Source organism: Lampetra fluviatilis, chromosome 3 (assembly GCF_964198595.1).
Source record: "Lampetra fluviatilis chromosome 3, kcLamFluv1.1, whole genome shotgun sequence".
Classification (NCBI taxonomy): Eukaryota; Metazoa; Chordata; class Hyperoartia; order Petromyzontiformes; family Petromyzontidae; genus Lampetra; species Lampetra fluviatilis.
In genome coordinates this window covers 18,106,344-18,125,717 of record NC_136277.1, presented here as the reverse complement: position 1 = coordinate 18,125,717, position 19,374 = coordinate 18,106,344, and the positions used below count along the sequence as shown (strand labels likewise).

At 41.1% G+C, this 19,374-nt stretch overlaps 1 protein-coding gene across 3 annotated transcripts in view; it reads left to right on the top strand.

Annotated features, from left to right (window-relative positions):
* Nucleotides 1-19,144, top strand: part of LOC144953765 (ceramide transfer protein-like) — a 95,481-nt gene extending 76,337 nt beyond the window's left edge. For all 3 annotated transcript variants that reach the window (XM_078884385.1, XM_078884398.1, XM_078884404.1), the window contains 7 exons: nt 4,831-4,926; nt 6,784-6,916; nt 7,827-7,897; nt 8,819-8,947; nt 10,868-10,997; nt 14,557-14,690; nt 15,936-19,144. In XM_078884385.1, the coding sequence (XP_078740511.1) occupies nt 4,831-4,926; nt 6,784-6,916; nt 7,827-7,897; nt 8,819-8,947; nt 10,868-10,997; nt 14,557-14,684 (687 nt within the window). In that variant the 3' untranslated portion in view covers nt 14,685-14,690; nt 15,936-19,144. The remainder of the gene's footprint in view (nt 1-4,830; nt 4,927-6,783; nt 6,917-7,826; nt 7,898-8,818; nt 8,948-10,867; nt 10,998-14,556; nt 14,691-15,935) is intronic.
* Nucleotides 19,145-19,374: the final 230 nt, after the last annotated feature.

Genomic DNA, 19,374 nt, shown 5'->3' with positions numbered 1-19,374 from the left:
ACAGATTGTGGCATAAAACTACCACGTAACCTCACCCAAAAACAATATGGATCATCGTATTGGCTATAAAACCGCATGTTTAAAGTTTGATTAGAGTTGTTTGCTTTTTGGGAAATGTTCAAAACGTACGTGTAAGTGTGAAAGAAATGGCAGGGATTTGACTTTTTGCAATTTATGAAGGCTGGTTTTAATTAGGCACATTTTGTTATTGCAGGGACTTGTGAAATGTAATTTCTAAATGTGATGGCATGAGTGGCCTTTCATAGAACAAGGCATCATCAGTTGGAGCCTCACTCCCCTAATTAACGCTCATGCGCGCGGAATGTGTGAACCTTTGTGCCCTCTCCATGCCATCTGAGGCCTGTCACAAGGCCTGTCTCCCATAGTCAGTCTCATTGTGTCTGTCAGCGAGCCTTCGACACTTCACGTTGCCTCAAAGTGCACCTGGCCTGGCACAGGCGCTGTGGTGACGTCACCGTCACTTAGTGGCGAATGGCGGGTATTGGTGTGTGATGAGCACACCAGCACAATGTTTGTATGTCTATGTTGCAGTATCTGTGCCTCAGTGTATCTCTATATTTCTCAATGTCTATACATGTCTATATCTCGCTGTTGTATATTTTGTCTAAGTGTGTGTCTTTGTGTCTCTGTGTCCACTTCTCTCGTCCTGTCTCACTATCTTTTTGTCTGTGTATCTGTATCTTTGTATCTCTGAGGCTCTTTGTCCCACTATGTCTTGATGTTATCTATTGAAATGATCTCTTTTTGTCCCAATGTCACTGTTTATGTGTGATTATATTTCTGTTGCTCTGAATTTTCTGTAAGTCACTCTCTATATTTATCCTGCTAATTTCTTTCCAGGCCACTGTTTACTCCTGCTTGGTTGTAGGTTAGTAAGAGGAGGATGCACGAGTTAAACAAAAGAGGGAATTATTGGACAATATATGTATTTCGGTAACATTGTGAAACTCTATATGGAGATATAAAATTGTATTCTATGGGAATAATTTAATCGAAGCGTCGGTAGCACTCATCTTTGGTGGTTGTGGGAATTCCACATTCCGTGATGGAATTCAGTTTACCCTCGGTACTCTCACTGTTGGCTTTGATTTTACTTATTTCATAACAATCTGCCACTTGACCTCGGATGCCTTTCTTTTGATGTAGTTGTGTTTTATTGTAGGCCAGTTATTAGACCTTGAACATTGTTTGAATTACTATGGAATTTGAACATCACAACCTTTCTGTTTGTGGAAAATTGGTTTTGTGTGAATACCAAACAAAACTTCGGTTTGCAGCCAGCGGTTGTTTACAGCCTTCGGATTTGACTTGAGCAGCGCCATGGTGGAGCGAGTGTGGTATAACTGCGAGCAACTACATCGTGTCTCCGTCGCGCACTTCCTAAGAAGTGTGCAAATACAAGATTCATGACTGTGTGGTAAACAAGCATTTCATCATTTTAGGGGGTATTCCTTGGGATAATGACAAGTCGGAGTGGCGTTAACCATCAGATGCGATTTGATTTCAAATATGTGGTATTCACGTAAATATTATTGTTTTTAATTCAGTTGCTGAGTCATACATTTTTTATGGCCTTCAAAAGCATGATAGGTGTGGCATTGTGACCTTCCGAATGGGTGCTGTAATTTCAAAACTTTGAACAGGTAACTCTGGATGGGTATCTGTAATAGAATTGGCGAGAAACCTAGTTTTGCTTTGATTCACAGGTTCATCTGTTCAAATGCTTTACTTGATGACATAAGGAAATAGCATCTATATATTGGTTTTGTTATTCACACTTTGATGACAAATAACTGTGCCTCTAACGTTAGCTAGAGAACAAAGCAATTGTGTACAGACATCAGAGCACGCTCAAGGTTTTTTTGCCTTGAGGATTTGATTCAAGTTGTGTTTTTGGGATCATTCCACTGCGAAAGATCCATTCACAAGTCTCACAGTAGTCCGTGCTCACCCCATGTCTTCAAGAAAAGCACATGTCACAAATCAAACCTTCCTACACACCTTGCTGCAGAGGGAATGCTCAAATACAATGTAGTCAAACTAAGTGAAAAGTGAATTAAACTATTGTTTACTTTGTTGACCAGGGCGAGACCCTGAGGTTATCAACTCCTTCCGATATCAGGAAGGCACTGGAACTTTGCACTTTATTTTGAACTGCTTTTTGTATTTAGTTTGTTATCCTTCCCCTGCACCTCCGATTATGACAGTTGTCTACGTACTGTGCAAAATAAGTTCAACATACCGTTGAGAACCAGGTTTAATCATGAAAGGTTTTCTGGATTCAAACCCAGGATTCCAGCAGTGAAGGCTCGGCACCCTAAACCCTGAGCCACCCACCTGAAATAAATTTGAAGTTTTTAAGCAATGCATTTTTTCAATTTCTATCTCATGACTGGATCACAGTAAATGTGTGAGACATTCGCAGTTTATTTTCATTGTGTTTTTGTGTAGTTGTCAGTAACCGAGCTGTAGCTATGACAGTCACTCTTGCAACATGCGATAAAATTTCCCGATGTGGTAACCTGGGACGAGAACACATTTTTGGGTTTCGCTATATGTGAGAAGATTATTATCTAAAGCAGGATGTCTGGTGTGGCCTGGTACCTTGGCCATACCCCTGTGGTATCAAGCCAGTGCAGTTTTAAACAGTTTTTCTGATTGCCTTCCCTGCCTGTGTTTTTGACAGTCACTTGCTTGGCTCCTGGGTGTCTTTTTGCGTAATATTGTAGCACTGCTGATAGTCCAAGGCCCTCGGCCAAATAGGGACGATCACAAAAATGTGGCCTCCAATTGTGGCATTACAATGGCTTCATCCTTTATAAAAAAAAAAATAAGCATCAGAGCTATTGCCTTAGAAGGCAATATTTATTCATTTTAAATTAGAGAGTAACCTAACATTTGGTGTTTATTAACTTCCTATTTTAGCATTAGTATAACTATTACCTGTAAATTGATGAAAATATACCGTTTCATTTAAATTGGTAATTAATATCTTGATCGCTCATCCGTTTATACCATACCCGTGGTCGGTATTACATGATGTAAGTTTACATTTCTTAACGAATACGAACTAAGCTTTTTTATTTTACCAGGTAAAGCCCTCTGAGCTATGTAGCTCTTTTTCAGAAGTGACCTGGCTGCCACTGATGGCTCAATGAAGTGGCTTATCACGTGTATATATATCATATTAATTAAACATGTTATGCATTCACACGTTTTATTTCTGTCGGCGTAATTCAATGAAAAAAAATTAATGTATCGTGAGTTTTGTCTTTGTTCTTGATTATTCATCAAAACTTAATCATTTGATACAGAGATCACCGCGGGGAATGTATTCCCCTTGTGATGCCATGTGGCATGTGGATGGCTGTTGCAGGAATGCGTACCTTGTTCCTCTTCAGCGATTGTGAACTATGTTGGTCATTGTGGGTTGCTCTTTTCAGAAAGCAGCAGGTGTTTAGATTATTTAGATTATTCCGCTGCTATAACTTTCGGCTGCTATAACTTTCTACACAATAAGCCACTGAATTGAGCTATCATTTGTGGCCAGGTCGTTTCTGAAAAAGAAGCTATCTGATAAAATAAAAAATAGTTGACCTTTTTTAAAAAATTATTTGCTTACCTTTCCGATACTTGGCACTTCTGTCGTGTTTCTGTATTGCTTGTTGTTGTAACTTTCTGACCTGCCCCTACTGGGACATCTGTGACAAAGAGCTTTAGAGCTCTGGGTTCCTCCAGTCTAAATTAAGATTCTGATTCTGATCTACGCCACGCACAATGGTGTGTGTGTGTGGTTTTAAAAGCAAGCTTGTGATTAACTGCATAATGTAAGTTTTATCTGTGTTAAAGGTCTCTTATTGTGTTTTATTCGTTGTTTAACTTGTTGAAAAAGAGCTATATAGCGCAGTGAGCTTTCATGAGGCCAACGATATTTGAAACACGCCTTCTATCTCCGACCAGGACACACCTTGAATGCACCCAATCTCGTCAGGTCTCAGTAGTTGAGCAGCTTTGAGCCCGGTTACTTACTTGGTTGGGAGCACCAGGTGTTATAGGCTTGAGCTGTAAGGTGGCCAGGAGATGACCGTATAGATTTCGATTTAAAGCTTTCGTGACTACAGGGATTCATCTTCTTGGTTCTTTCGGTAAAGTCACGTAGAAGGGAAGTAATAAAATAATAAAAATAAAACATATTATTATTTTACTTTATTATGTTTTATTGGTATTATTTTATTACTTCCCTTCTACGTGGCTTTACCGAAGGAACCAAGAAGATGACCGTATAGCATTGGATTCTTTAACCCACCTGTGCACGACTTTGAGTGTTATACTTCCCTTTTTGTGTTTGCTCCAGGTATGCTGATTTCCTCCCACTTGCCACACTAATGAATGGAATTGGCCAAGTTAGCACTGGGTTGACCAAGTTAGACGGGCATAGTCGTGACTTCACAACCCCCTTGTGTGCCCTCGCCGGCATTAACAGGTGCTCATTAGCAGTACCTGTCCCTGCAGTGTGCGGAGCTAATTTGGAGGGTTTGATGTCCGTGTTCCATTGTCTGTTTACCATTGTTATTAGCGACGTGACATCGTGCCAAGATGTTTGTTCATTCAGTACGCAATTCGGCGAGCATGTTGCATCGAATGAATCCTCCTCGCCTTTATAATTCAACAAAAGCATGCTGTGCTGCACATCTGCCATGACCACCTGTTTTGCCTTGCCTTTTGCTCGAAAATGTAATATGCTTTTGAGTTGTACGGCTGTTTCTGAGCGGAGTGCTCCATCTCTTCCCTGCTCTTTCTATGCGGCAGTTGGAGGAACTGATTCAGAAGCACATGGAGTACTCTCTTCAAGATCTTGGAGGTGATGCCAACTGGCAGCTCATCGTAGAGGAGGGCGATATGAAGGTATGGTATTGAACAGTTTTAAAGTCAGACTTTTATGCTGAATGAGATCAGCTTTATGTCATCTCCGATATCATTCATATCACGAGTTTTCCCATACTGATATACAGCATTGTACATGAGGGATATCTGGCATTCAGAAAGGGCAATTTGGTGGTGCCTATTTGGTTGGAAAAATACATAAAATCAGGACACTGACACAGTTGCCCATGTGTACTTGGTCATGAGGTATTTAATTTATTAAGTATCATACTGTCGATGTATTTAATGGTGTTTTCACATTACCACAGGACTAATCTGAGGTTCTATGAGGGTATTTCAATAAGAGAATGGATAATTAATAATCTAGTCACTGTGATCTGGCCCCAGTACTCGTGTGCAATGTTTTACCTTCTAGATTTTGCACCCAAGATGACAGTGAGCTGTCATTACGTTTTTATTTCGTGCCAGTGTCAAGATACGTGAAAGTTAAACTGTACTACTATACTTATTTTATTTTACCAGGTAAGGCCCACTGAGCTATATACCTCTTTTTCAGAAGCGACCTGGCCACAAATGGTAGCCCAATCAAGTGGTATGTGGACATTTGTTGCAGCCAAATACTCTAAACGCATATTTTAAAATGTGGAGGGGAAAACCGGAGGATCTGGAGAAAAATACACGTGGAGAACATGCAAACTCCAAATATACAGGTGTCAGGGTCAGGATCGAACCCGCGACTTCCTGCAATCCAGGCGAGGTAGAGTTAACATCTCGCCACCGAGGCACCCCAAAGTTTTTGGAGAATGCAAGTGAAATATTGTGACAACTGTGAACATTGTTTAACAAAGTTTGGAATACCTGCAATCATAATGTTAGCATGCTTGTGCTCGGCCAGTTGACGTGTCTACTACAACCAACGTCGCTTGTTTTGAGAGGTTGAATTTGGTTGACAGGTGAGTAGGAAGTAAGCACATATCATAGATTCTACAAATCAACCAAGGCAGAATTACCTTGTGTATTAAATCACGATGCTAAATCCTGACAATGCATTCAATCACTGCAGGATGAACAATCTTTACGTACTCAGTTGTCATCTTGGACACATGAATTAATTTCTCATGTGCCCGTCTGGCTCAATATTAATTGAAACATCGCTCGGTGATTTTTCAGTGTCCGTGGCTTTGCATCATAATTTCTGTATTCATTGCCCTCGTAATTTTGCTGGTATGGTAATTTAACAGCAAACGTTTTAAGAAAAGTTAATTTTGAAGTTAATTTAATGCTGATTAACGAGGAATTATTATTTATCTCGCAATTTTTTCTCAAAATAAAATAGACATAGCTCATGGTGAGGAATGATTTAATAAGAATCATGATGAAATGTTTACTGTTTGATTATCATATATTTCAGTGTTCATCCCTGTGTTTAAACGTTCTGAAATTCTTTGAACAGTGTTTTTTGACACAAGTGTGAGCGCGCCTGTGCCTTCTATTTTCAGCATCATGCCATGATAATTAATTGATTTGAGAGGATTGTATGCTTGCCACTCAAAGAAGCCATTACTGAATTTCCTTTGGAATGTTGAACGGCTCCACGATACCGTAAGATTGGTTTGCGTTAATTCAGATCCGTTCCGTGCTTACTCTTGAGTAGAGTCGTGGATAATGGCGGATAATTGAAACTAAGAGGGCCCGGAGTAATTGGAGTTTTCGTGGACCCTACCTGCAGATAATGGGGTTATCGGACCGCATTGAATTATTTTAAATGACCTTCAGTTATTTGTGCATGCGGGCCTTGTATTTACATGGTTAGCTGTGGGTGTGCGATCGGTGCGTGCATGTGATCGGCGCGTGTGTGCCTCTGGTCGGTGCTTGCAGGTTTACCGGCGGGAGGTGGAGGACAATGGCATCGTGCTGGACCCTCTGAAAGCCACTCACACCGTGAAGGGCGTCACCGGCCATGAGCTGTGCCACTACTTCTGGGACGTGGGCGTCAAGAATGACTGGGAGAGTGAGTGGATGCACCCGGTGGGATGGCAGAGGGAATGAGCAGCAGCAATCTCTCCAGTAGTGTTGGGCCGAGGGGAATGATGTAACTTTGACTTAGGCTACTGGCTCTCTCAGGTAAAGTAGCGTCGTCTCGGTTCTTATAACATTTGGGATGTGGATAAAGCTCATTCTTTATCATCACATGTAACTTTACGTAGCTTTCTTCGAATGGAAAACATGCGTAGGCTATTACCGAACACAACTTGCAATACAGATTAGCTGCTGAATTACAAGATCTGTCCTTGGCAGTCTGGGCTAGATGGGTAGAGGAAGGCTAGTTCTTCCATCCATTGTCAGGTAATGGAATTAAATTCATACCTTGCCCAATGCTGTTTTATCGAACATGCGTTTCAGCATACGCGGTTTACTTTTTGAGGTATGTTTTACCGTGGGGGTGATTTTTTGGCTTTACGCGGTTTGACTCTGCTAGGATTCTCATCTCTGTGTCGACAGGTAGTGCACGGTCCACTTGTACAGTAGAGTACAGTAGAAGCTGCGAATTCATATCTCGTCTATAATTAGGAATGCCCTAATTGGTTGGAAAAATTACATCGCTAATTTACCAAATACACCAAAACTTTGCCCATTGCAGGTTTTCCCATCGTGGATTTGACCATTTGCACCAAATTTACTGAGGTACATTTGGCCGATCACGCCCCTGTAGCTCGACTATTCACAGGTTAAATGTTCCTATTCGTCATTGAGATTAAAACGGCAATGGTCAATATTGCGGAGTCAAAATCGGATTGAAACGACGACAGTGTTCACAATGTGGGGAAAATGTTCACATACATCCAAGGTACAAGCTGGCTAGAAATGTAACAAAAATAGCAGTGTATATAAATGTTTTTTGTGTTTGTTTTTCTTTGCAGCAACCCTTGAATCCTTCAGAGTGGTGGAAACACTGGCAGACAACACAGTTATAATATATCAAACACACAAGGTAAGACAATTGACAATACTAATCACTCTGCTTATGCACCTCTAGATATGTGCAACACAGCGACATTGGGCATTGCAACATGGTGTAAAAAAACACTTCCTTACAAGATGACAAGACATTTGTAACATTGTTATGACATCCCAAAACATGTAAATGATGACCTTACCTTCTTGGGGAATGCAGTTTAATTGAATGAATGCATTCAGTTTCAGTGCTTGCAGGCAATTTTTACCTCGTTTCTAAATTCCGGTATCTATAAGTATATGTACTGATTTGTATCTTAAAAGTAGGACGGACACAATTTGCCTTTTGGCATGAAAAGGTTTGCGCAGAGAACTTGTTTGTCAAATACGATGGACGGCAGAGAAGACTCCCAGAATATACTTGTTGGATACACTCCATATGAAAACGAGTCGGTGCATTCTATTTTAAGCTCTCCAATGTGTGGGGAATTTTGATTTGTATAGCTGTAGGTATATACAGGTTTCCCTCTTTTATGGGAGGTACTTGCGTTACAAAAACAACAGCTGTCTGCCGAGTAGCGCATGCAGTACACACACAATGTTGTCCCATGTCCAACCGCATAGCCTCATGAGTGAATTGACAGCGCATCAAATTTAGGGTGGAAATAAGTTATACGCGAAATCGCACAAACCGAACCCGCTTAAAGTGAGGGAAACCTGTATACATATATATTTTTATTGATCCGCAAAGTGGACAATCGGTGGACGGGAACTGCTACACACGTGTTCCTTGGTAGTTTTATCAGCTGATTGATGCAGGGGCTATGTCCCCATGTGCCGTGCACATGCTTCCGTCTCCATGTGACATGTCTATGGTTTACGTGCAAGTTCGATTACTTGTGCGTGCGTTTATTTGTGCTGACCTTGCATGTGCCATGCATCGCCCTTTCCTTTGCAGCGCATATGGCCGTCCACGCAGCGAGATGCCCTGTACCTGTCCTGTCTGAAAAACGTCTCCGCTGCCAAGGAAAACTACCCCGACACGTGGATCGTCTGCAACCTCTCCGTTGATCACGCGGATGTGCCCGTACGTTTTGGGTTACACATTTGTCGGAGGTCCAGGGAAAGACTCTTGTTGCATGAAGGCAAAAATTATCGAGGCATCTGTAATTTTTCTGAAATCATGTGCTGAGTTTTTTAACTGACGAGTAAAATACGAGAGTTTACGTAAAGCTTCGTCAGAATCGTATGAATATATTATGCACAAGTCTTAAAATATAGGGAAACTCTACGCAAGTAAAGCAGTATGCCAGCAGTGATAGCAAAGGACGAACCTAGAATCCTGTAACCCCTGAGTGAGATAATTCTTTTTCGATTTAAAGCTTTCGTGACTGCAGGGATTCATCTTCTTGGTTCTTTCGGTAAAGTCGTGAGAATTGTTTTATTATGTTTTATTTTTATTATTTTATTACTTCCCTTCTACGTGACTTTACCGAAAGAACCAAGAAGATGAGATAATTCTGTTATTAAAGCCCGAAACTGAGACTGCTGAGGAAACTGGACCTCTGAACCTTGGGTTGCAGCAGGTTTTAAGGTATCCGATTGGTTACCACAAATACATTAAAAAGTTGTGCTCATTGATTCGACCAATGCCCATGGCACTTTATGCATTGGTTGATGGACATAAAGTGAGCCAATCAGCCATGCAGTGGAAAGCTGCATGGCTTTGTTTTCTTTTCCTCCACTCGTACCCCAACGTGACTTGATACGACAACGTTTTGGGTTTTCTTTTAGAGACCACCACTTAAATACATGGCTTGGCATGAGGCGGACAACATCATTGGTAGGAAAAAGCCAAAATTAAGTTTAATACTGCATTGATGCACGCCTACACAGTGATTCACTCGTGAGTTAGTGCACTCTGCTGCTCTTTAAATGCTCGCACAGTCCAAGAATATTTTCCGTGTTTGTTCAGGTATTATTTGTCGATACGTCAATTGCATGTGTCATATGGTTGTATTACAGCATTCACTGGCAATATGGTACTTTAACATCTTAGAAAAAATATAAATATGATGTCGAAATAATTAATCAATGAGATGGAAATCATGTTTCGGGCCCTTGGCCACGACCACCTGCCAGAACCCTCTAGCAGGATCTCCCCCCGGACCACGTGGACCACCCCTAGCCCCCATTTGGGGCCCCCCTGTAGACTTAACCGGTCATGTGTCCCTCAGGTCAACCAGAGTGCATGGCCCTCAGTAACCCCTTCCCTACGGCCAGCACTCTCACACCTGATCCTCTAGGGGCTGGCACTGCACGCCAAGCGTGGTGCCATCCAGCGCTATCACTCAGCGCTGACCGAGCCCCTCTAGGGCCGGTACTGCACCCACATCCTAGTGGTGTCCGCGATGTCGTTACATCGCACGCCGTGCCTCTCTAGGACGGCCGGCATTACACAGTGACATCCCGCGATGTCACTACACATCTCATGGGTGTGCTGCGTGCAGTCTAGGACAACTCCCTGTGAAAGTGCCGTATCCAGCTATGCCCACTTTACTTTCTACTGAGTTATGATTTAATTTGGTATTATTTTTAAAGCATACATTTTATTCTTGTAAATATTCAGTTCATAAATGTTACATGTGACTACAGACACTAACTAGACCGCTGCAGGAAATCATTGATCTTGTTGACATTCAGTGGAAAAGGCATAAATGTGGTATGTAATCATCAATTGAGTTAAGGTTCCCAGAAGTGTTAAAGTAATAAATGTTACGCTAATGCTGTATGTAGTTTAAGCAACTTCTTCAATCGCAGTGCTATTAAACTGAATTTATTTAAGGCTTTATCATTGAGATTTGCTCTATTCCTTGTGGATTGAGATACTCATTGGCATCGCACCATTTCCTGTCCATGATTTAAAGCAAGTATCTAAAATGTACTCCGTAAAAATATACACCATCGCATACTCGAGATGGGCTGCTGCATGTCTGTCCACATGCAGGTGACTGGAAAGTGCGTGCGGGTAAAGATCAACATCGCCATGATCTGCCAGACGTTTGTGAGTCCACCAGAGAATGGGCAGGACATCATGCGAGACAACATCCTCTGCAAGATCACCTACGTGGCCAACGGTAGGGCCTTCCACTCGCGTCACCTGACGGCAGCCCAAAAATGAGCTGACAGTGCACTCCGCAACTGATGAGTCTGCAATCTATAAACTAAACTATATTTCTGTATTACCAGGTAAGGTCCACTGAGCCATATAGCTTTTTTTCAGAAGCGGCCTTGCCACAAATGATCACTCAACAAAAGTGGCTTGTGGTGTGGGATTTTATAGCCAAATGCTAAATGCATGTTGATTATAAATGTGGAGGGAAAAACCGGAGGACCCAGAGAAATATCCACGTGACCACTTGGAGAACATGCAAACTCTAAATATACAGATGTCAGGGTCGGGATTGAAGTGACGATCTCCTGTATACCAGGCGGGGTAGTTAACATCTCGTCACCATGGCGCCCTAAACTGTCGATTTACCATTTTTAACATGATCATCAAGGGCCACAATTAAATTCTGACTGATTTATTAATTAATTTATTTTATCAGGGTGAACGTAACCAAGGCTATTGACTGCGAGGGCCATGTGAATCCATTACTTCCAACGCAATTAAAATAATAAATGTCTGTTCTGGTGTGACTTTGACCAGCTCGATATTAATCCACTAATCGACACATAATTACAGCTACACAAACAAATACGTCAACAAGTTGAACTGTATTTTAGGCTTTCCCTGTGTCCATTGTGGTGCGTCCACGGACAATGAAGAAAGACTGTGCTGCTGCGGACCTCGGTCACGTCCGAGCGCTCTGCGCGCCTCATTAGGTTGGCACTAGGAGCTCATTGACGGCAGGCACAAGAGCCTACAGATGCATCATTAGGCCTTGCTCGGCTGCCTCGCCCTGTTCCTCCTGACTGGCTGTCCTCAACAGCAGACAAAGCACAGTTAATGCATGGTATATATTAGCAACATGGGACAAATTATTATTTGCAAACGATTCATTTTATGTAATTTCCAACATAGCATTTTTCTGCGGCCTTCGCTAGGTTGCGGAGGTTTTCTGAAAAGAAAGCGTTGCTTTAATCGGCTGTGATTTTGTATTATGTATCCTGTTTGTCATTCCCCTTGTGTGTTTAACACAACTAAATAAGACTTGCCTTGTCTGAGCTGTGGTGTGTGGGCAAGGCTGAATGGAGTGCCGCAGTGGCTCGGAGATGTTAACTACCTCACCTGGTATACAGGAGGTCGTGGGTTCGATCCCGACCCTGACGCCTGTAAATTTGGAGTTTTTCTCCTCGTGGTCGCGTGGATATTTTACCCTGGTCCTCCGGTTTTTCCCTCCACATTTAGGCTTGTAAGAGTCTATTTTAATGAATAATTCCTTGAATCGTTAAATGCCCAATTGTTAGTAACCACTCCTCATTCCAAAAGGTCAAAAGTGTCCCTTGCACCCTGGGTCTCTTAATGCGTTAATCCAGCACTGAGCCTGAGCGGCAGAGGTTACACCTGGGATCGTGACATCTTCCTGCTTCACACTCGCAGCCTCTCTCACTCACCCCGACTTGCACGAGACACTGAAAGGACCCCCCCTCTTTCGCCTGGCTTTCAAGTGATACCAAGTTTGGCTCCGCACAGCAGTCACAGCAGTCGTTTATGTTTGCAAAATGTTTTGCGCGTTGTAAATGTGACTGTTTTAAATTCTAATCACATTTATAGCAGCATTGTTACCTGAAATTTTAATGAAGACCACATTAAATTTTGATTTGAAGCTTTCGTGACTGCAGGGATTCATATTCTTGGTTCTTTCGGTAAAGTCACGTAGAAGGGAAACAATAAAATAATACAAATATAAAATGTGTTGCAGTCGAAACGTTGTGAGAATTTTATTGTTTTATATTTTTATTATTTTATTGTTTCCCTTCTACGTGACTTTACCGAAAGAACCAAGAATATGAAGACCACGTTGTGTAATTTATTACAAATTATACAATTACAATTCTACCTGACCCCAGATTTTATCAGAGGGCTCTCAAATCCACGTGTGTGCCTGCGTAAGGGATGAGCTCACATTTATTTAAATCTCTTCCAGTTGTCGAATTCACAAGGTTGGATGCACTTTCTGTGTTACCCTTTACGGTAACATGTTTATCATTATCATGGCATGGCTGCTCTTATGAGATCATGGACACAAACAGACAGTGATCATTCACAAAACTGTAACATCCATAGCAGCATTCATCGCTGTTGAAGGAGATAAGTTAAGCTCGCGTTAATTGTTCATACCAAGTCACAGTAATTTTGGGGGGGGTGGGGTGGGGGTTGCTCTATGCCATGGCAAGAGCGACACCAAGCAGACTGATCGGCGAACATCGCATTTCAAGTAACAGTTGCCAGCCGCTTCGTTCTAGATGATCCAAGGGTAGCAGTGCCTCTCTTATCAGTCTACTTTCTTATCCTTGGCTCATTCCCCACATATTTCGAAGTTTTAGAAATATTTTTTCCCTAGAGCAGAATTTTTTGCAGGTGAGGTGATTAAAATGTATTTTCTCCAGACGTAAAAAATGGCTTGACATTTGTTCCTAATGATACACTCCAACTGTTCTTATTTTGGATGGGTTGTGCATATGAAAATGTGTGGATGAAGCTATGTCCTCAGATTGTTATTCATTATGCATGCCGTTCTCTCAACGGTCACCCAAAACCACAGTACATACCTGGCAATGTCAGGAAACCTGACGTAAAATTATTCATATTCTAGTTATTTATGCTATCGTGAACAGAATGATTACAGTGCAAGGGCTTACCCAACTTCTCTGCCCTCACTAATGATTTGCTGAACTGCACTAGTCCTTTAAGGCCATGATACACGAGGGTAGTTGTTAGCAACCATTGCCAGCAGTAGTCACTGGCAACGCATTTACTGCGAGTTGCTATGGCAACTTTATAAGGCAGTGGCATATGGTGACAGAGTTCTGCCCAGGTATTAACAACACTGTTATTTTAAAGTGAACAATGATTGTTCTGCAGGCTTGTGCTCTTAAGTTATCGTACAACCTCTGTGATTCTGATTCGAAGTTGCCATCTCACTTGCCCACTCAGGGGATCGACAAATCATATTTATCAAAATCTAGCCATGTTTTTTTATTTAAAATGGAAAACAGTTGCAGAAATTATGCCGGTGACAATTGCCAGCAACGACTGCACTGAATTTGCCTGGAGTGCACACGTGCCATGGTCCATTAGGGCCTGTGGTCTTTTGAGATCCAGCGTCTCAAACGTGACACGAGAGTGACATTGCCAGAGCAACCCCACGCTCACATTCTTACGCTAGGATCTGTGGTTTGAACAGGATTTTTTTTTAACGAACATCATATCTCTTGCCTTTTTTTGTCAATTATTTTAAACTTGTAGTTACCTCACCCACAATGCGAGTGCAAGGTGCAACTCATCAAGTTCAGCAAGAAGGCATATTTTGTAATAATTAAAAATGCATAATTCTGGTGATAAAACGGCAATATAATAAAAAAAAACTGGAGCAATAACGTTTAAACATTTTATGCCAAGAAATATTTGTACATAAACTATTTTGTTTCTGTCTGGCTGCTTGCATTGCTTGTGTGTGTGACCCGCAGTGAACCCTGGCGGCTGGGCCCCTGCTGCTGCCCTGAGGGCCGTGGCCAAACGGGAATACCCCAAATTTCTCAAGAGATTCACTACCTATGTCAAAGAGAGGACGTCCAACAAGGCCATCATGTTCTAGATGCGGGTCAGTATGCACTTATCCATGAGGCTGGTACACGTCGCTTGGGTACCCTGCATTCTCAAAGCTGGTAAATAGTTGTACGGTAATTCTTCGTTTTTCACGATAGTTGCGTTTATGAAAAGTGCCGCTTTAAGCGGAGTTGAAAAGGGTACGCTGCCGCGTACTGTATCATTCCGCGCGTATTCCCAGAAATCCCATTACCGTTCATCCGCGCAGCTCAAGAAAGTACTTTGTCTTCGACCGCTCAAAAACCGCATTATTATAACACGAGTGCACTCGGCATTGTGCGAAAGGTGTTCTCTTGTAGAAGAACCGTGTTGTAGCAAAACCGTGTTGTGTGAAAACACGTTAAGTGAGGACTTGCTGTACTTGTGTCGAATAAAACAATGTTTCTCTTGGTGACTTGTGTGCATTTGTCCGTTATCATGCTGGTTATCATGCTGGTGTGTATGGGTATCACCATAATAAATCTGTTTTATTTTTTTCCTGGCTTTCGAATAGCACACTATAATTGTTTTGAGTTAATATTTACAATTCCATATTCACATTCCCCATTACTTTTGCACAATTCTGTCTACTAAACAGTGGACATTGAAAGACCCAGTCACATAATTTGCAATAGCAGGCATTGGTGTGTCACAGACCAAAGCCTGCATTTTACATTTTTCCTTACTTGAAATGTACAAATGTAATACCGAAAGACCCAAAGAATATGAAATCAACACCTAATTTTCACAAGTTTTACTCCTGATCACCTATTTTCTCTCTTAATCATTATTCTCCACCTGTCTTTTTGTTTCACGCTAACCCTCCTTTCCAATAGACGTAATTACGTGGGTTCATCTGGTCGTATAATTTGAGTTAATCTCAGTGGGCTCCCACTTGGTAAAATAACACAATTTTTCCACCGATTTCGCCTATGATTAGAATTATTGTTTTAAGCTATCAGGAGAAGCATGCAAGGATTCACCACATTCCCCTGCCCCAGGCCCCAGCTGTTGTGTTATCACGATTGTGGATCGCATTTTGATTAAGAGCCAATTATTAATAGTCTAATATTTACCATTTTATTTAGATTGTTTTTCATGTAATAGTCAATGTACCGTTTTGTTTGCTCCTTAGCCTGAAAATATCGGTTCTGGAATGCAGGTTTCAATGCATGCATTATAACTAAGAGCATCAATCCCTGAATAGTCGCATGCCCAATGTAGTCGTATAATTGCTGACTATTTCCACTTTTGATCGCAGGTCTAATGAAGGCCTGCTGATGACCTCACTGCAAATGGAGCTTGAAGTTCGTGTTTTACTCACTGAAGTCCGTACAAGCCTTCAACGGCAGGACATGCTTTCTTGAGGATATCCAATCCAGCCGGTCACATCAGCCATGCATATCCTTGTCACTTTTGGCACAACACTGACAGTCATGTATAGTACAACTTCCCCTGTTAATCTCCCCTCGTGCTGTTCTGTTTCATGTGCTTACCGCTGATCGGTTTGGAAGCTAATAGAGCAAACCTCACAGAGAATATTTTTTTTATTGCATTGGAAACTAATGGATTTTTTAGGTTTTGGGATTTTATAAATGTTCAAACTCGGTGTCTTACCAATAGGTTATTGACTTCCATTGATTTTATATCTTATTTTTTACAAATGTCTTTGTCATTTTCTATAGCTATAGACCATCCATGTAGGTTTGTGTTTTGCATTAACAGATGAGCTACCAAGCTATGCTGTTGCCAAATTGCTCATGTTTTGTTGGCTTCGAGGCTTTGAGGCACGTGGTTGGGTATGTAAGGTGAAATTTAGTAGGTGATATTGCTGCTTTCCACCGGATTGGAAATTTGATAACGCAAATCCACACAGCTCACAGTACAACGTCCACATTCAAACTCTTGCACGATAGCGGTGCACAGTTTAGCGTTGTGAATCAAATATCATGTTCCATCTAAAATGTATATTTTAAGTGCTCGTATAAAAGATGCAATTTAATAACATTGTCCAACATTACATTTTAAAGTTTATTAGTAGATGCCAAGGTTTTTTTTTTCTACTGAAACTCGCATACCTTGTACAGTTTCTACTTTTGCCTTAACTAGTTCGTGTGACTTTGCTCGAGTGAAGAACTCTTCTGAGTCCTGATGGGCTTGAGTCCAATCATCCTTACACATCGTCGCGACGACGACTCCCTTTGGTGGTGTAGCGTATGGCTAGGCATGATTCACACACGTGGTGCATTTCATAACACTTGTGTTGAATGATATATCTGATTCTTTTTTTTAAATAGACGCAATATATATATGAAAACAAAAAATCGTACTGTATCCTTTATAATTTCATCATGAAATAGCCAGGAAGCATTTTGCATTAAATCCAACTTTTGGGGAAAATTATAACATCGGGCACCTGGTGGATATTATGCGGATATCATAATGAGATGTGTATATCTGGGTGAAAATGTTTTTTTAAACCTTTATCTGTATACTGCATGATTCTAGCTCTATATGTTGGTCAGTGAGAATTGAGACTCGTGTCATAAAGAAAAACTGTCGTTGGATGTGTCCCTGGTGTCTTCGACTCCACTGGGGGACATTCTCAGCCTTAGCTTGGAGCTGTCTTGATAAGTGGCAGAGAGCACAGTCTTGGAGACTGCTTTAGCCCTGTAATAAAATAACAAACAACCATAATGCTTGGGGTTTTTTTTATGTGTTAGAGGAAAAAAATGTAGATTGAGTTGAAAAGATCAATATGTTCTGCATAAAGGTGGAACTGGAATATTGCGAATATCAATATCCCAGTCAAGACACTGGGTTATAGATAACTTAAAGCTGCTTTCCCTAGGAGGACATGAAAATAACGAGTTTAAAGTTCTGTTATGTTTACCACTTCCGTGGCACTACAACCATTAATCGCAAGAGTGGGAAATACTAAATGTATCACAGATGTGATTACGGGGGTTTGGTGATGTAAGCGAAGACAAGTTAAGTAAGCTGAGTGTTGTGCAGCATTGTGCTGCTGTTACAATGTGTGCCCTACAGCGAGCTACATGCTTTGTACATCTATATGAGATGATTTTTTTTCATATAGATTGCCCCAATGTACCGTTATGCAATGCTGACTAATAACATCCTTTTTGTGTAGTTCAATTAAAAACATTTTATTTTTGTAACTCAATGTTTTATTTTCGTACCAGGAACAGCAGCTTTTAGCCCAAACAACCATCGGTTAACACTGCAGTAATTAAAACCGCATAGTATTGGTGTAGAAAAGTAAAAGATTGCACCCATATATGATTTGTAGAGTTTTAAAGGGCGACGCCTGACATTTGATCAATCACAATTTGGCATTAAGGACTTGAACATGAGCTATAGGAAATTCAGTATTCACCAACCACGCTGCTTTTAATCATACATAGTACAGTGTTGCACATGCGTACATGAAGGTTTAAAATGTAAAACGTGTGGGCTTTACGATTGAATTTGGTAAAAAAATGTCTGTAAAATTGCAAGACGTATTATCCTACAATTGGGCATTTTATTACAGAATGTGATACGTTTAAGATGATGTACCTGTACATTTTTTGTTTGTCTTTTTATTTACAACTTTTTCTGATAACAAGCTTTTTATACCCGCATGTATAGTTGGTTTCTTTCTGGTGCGCACTGTACAATGAGTTTGCGTTGCGTAGAATTATTGAAACGGCTGCAAGTCATTTGTCATTTTAAGAAGTACAGTATAGAGATTAACTTTAAAGTCTTAAGTTTAAGATACGTTTTAAACGTCATCTGTAACACTTTAAGGAGCACCATTGATTCATTTTAAAATTGCGTTTAATGTTGTAATAGCTTTCTTAATAGGTAGCTTAAGTCCCCTTATTTCAATGCACATTTGCTGTCTGTTGTGAGTGTCAGTGCTGCAGTGCCACTTTGAAATTATCCCAATAACAATCCTAGGTCTCCCTACTAATACTACTACCGTACCAGTTGTTACAGAACGCCATACATGGGGTGTATATTCCTTTAACCCGAACCTGTACTAGTTAACGCAATCTTGCTCTAAGCACGCAAGTACGGCATTAAATTGTGCAGAGCACCACCTCTTGTGGGTTTGAGTTGTCATAATCCACTGCTGCTTTTTAATCTGCAGAGATATTAGATGCGTAATCTATGGATAAAGAAGATGCGAATTCCAAATCCCGTACAGCATTTATCTTTGATACTTGTTCTGCTGTATTGTGGCCTGTAGCATGTCCTGTAGATTGTGTTAATGATTGAAAGCCTAAGTTACTTGTGTTAATGTGTAAGTTGTGTACGTTTTCGTTTTTACCTTATTTGATGTTGTGTTTTTTGCAATTATCTATCGTTTGTAGGTTTGTTTTATTTTCAATGTGCACACAGTTGGTGGGCTTGTAGCAAGATGCTTGGTGATGAATAAAATGCAGTTCTTGTGGTCTGCCCTTACTCTGCTGTTATATTCATGCCACCTGTCGCATCAGGCAAAAGTGCCTCCACTCTAATTCCGTCAGTGTCAAAACTGGCGATACTGACCGCAACTGGAAGTGTGTCTGCACTGTTTAGTACCAGAGGTGTGGACTCGAGTCATGTGACTTGGACTCGAGTCAGACTCGAGTCATGAATTTGATGACTTGCGACTCGACTTGGACTTGCATAACAATGACTTTGTCCCACCT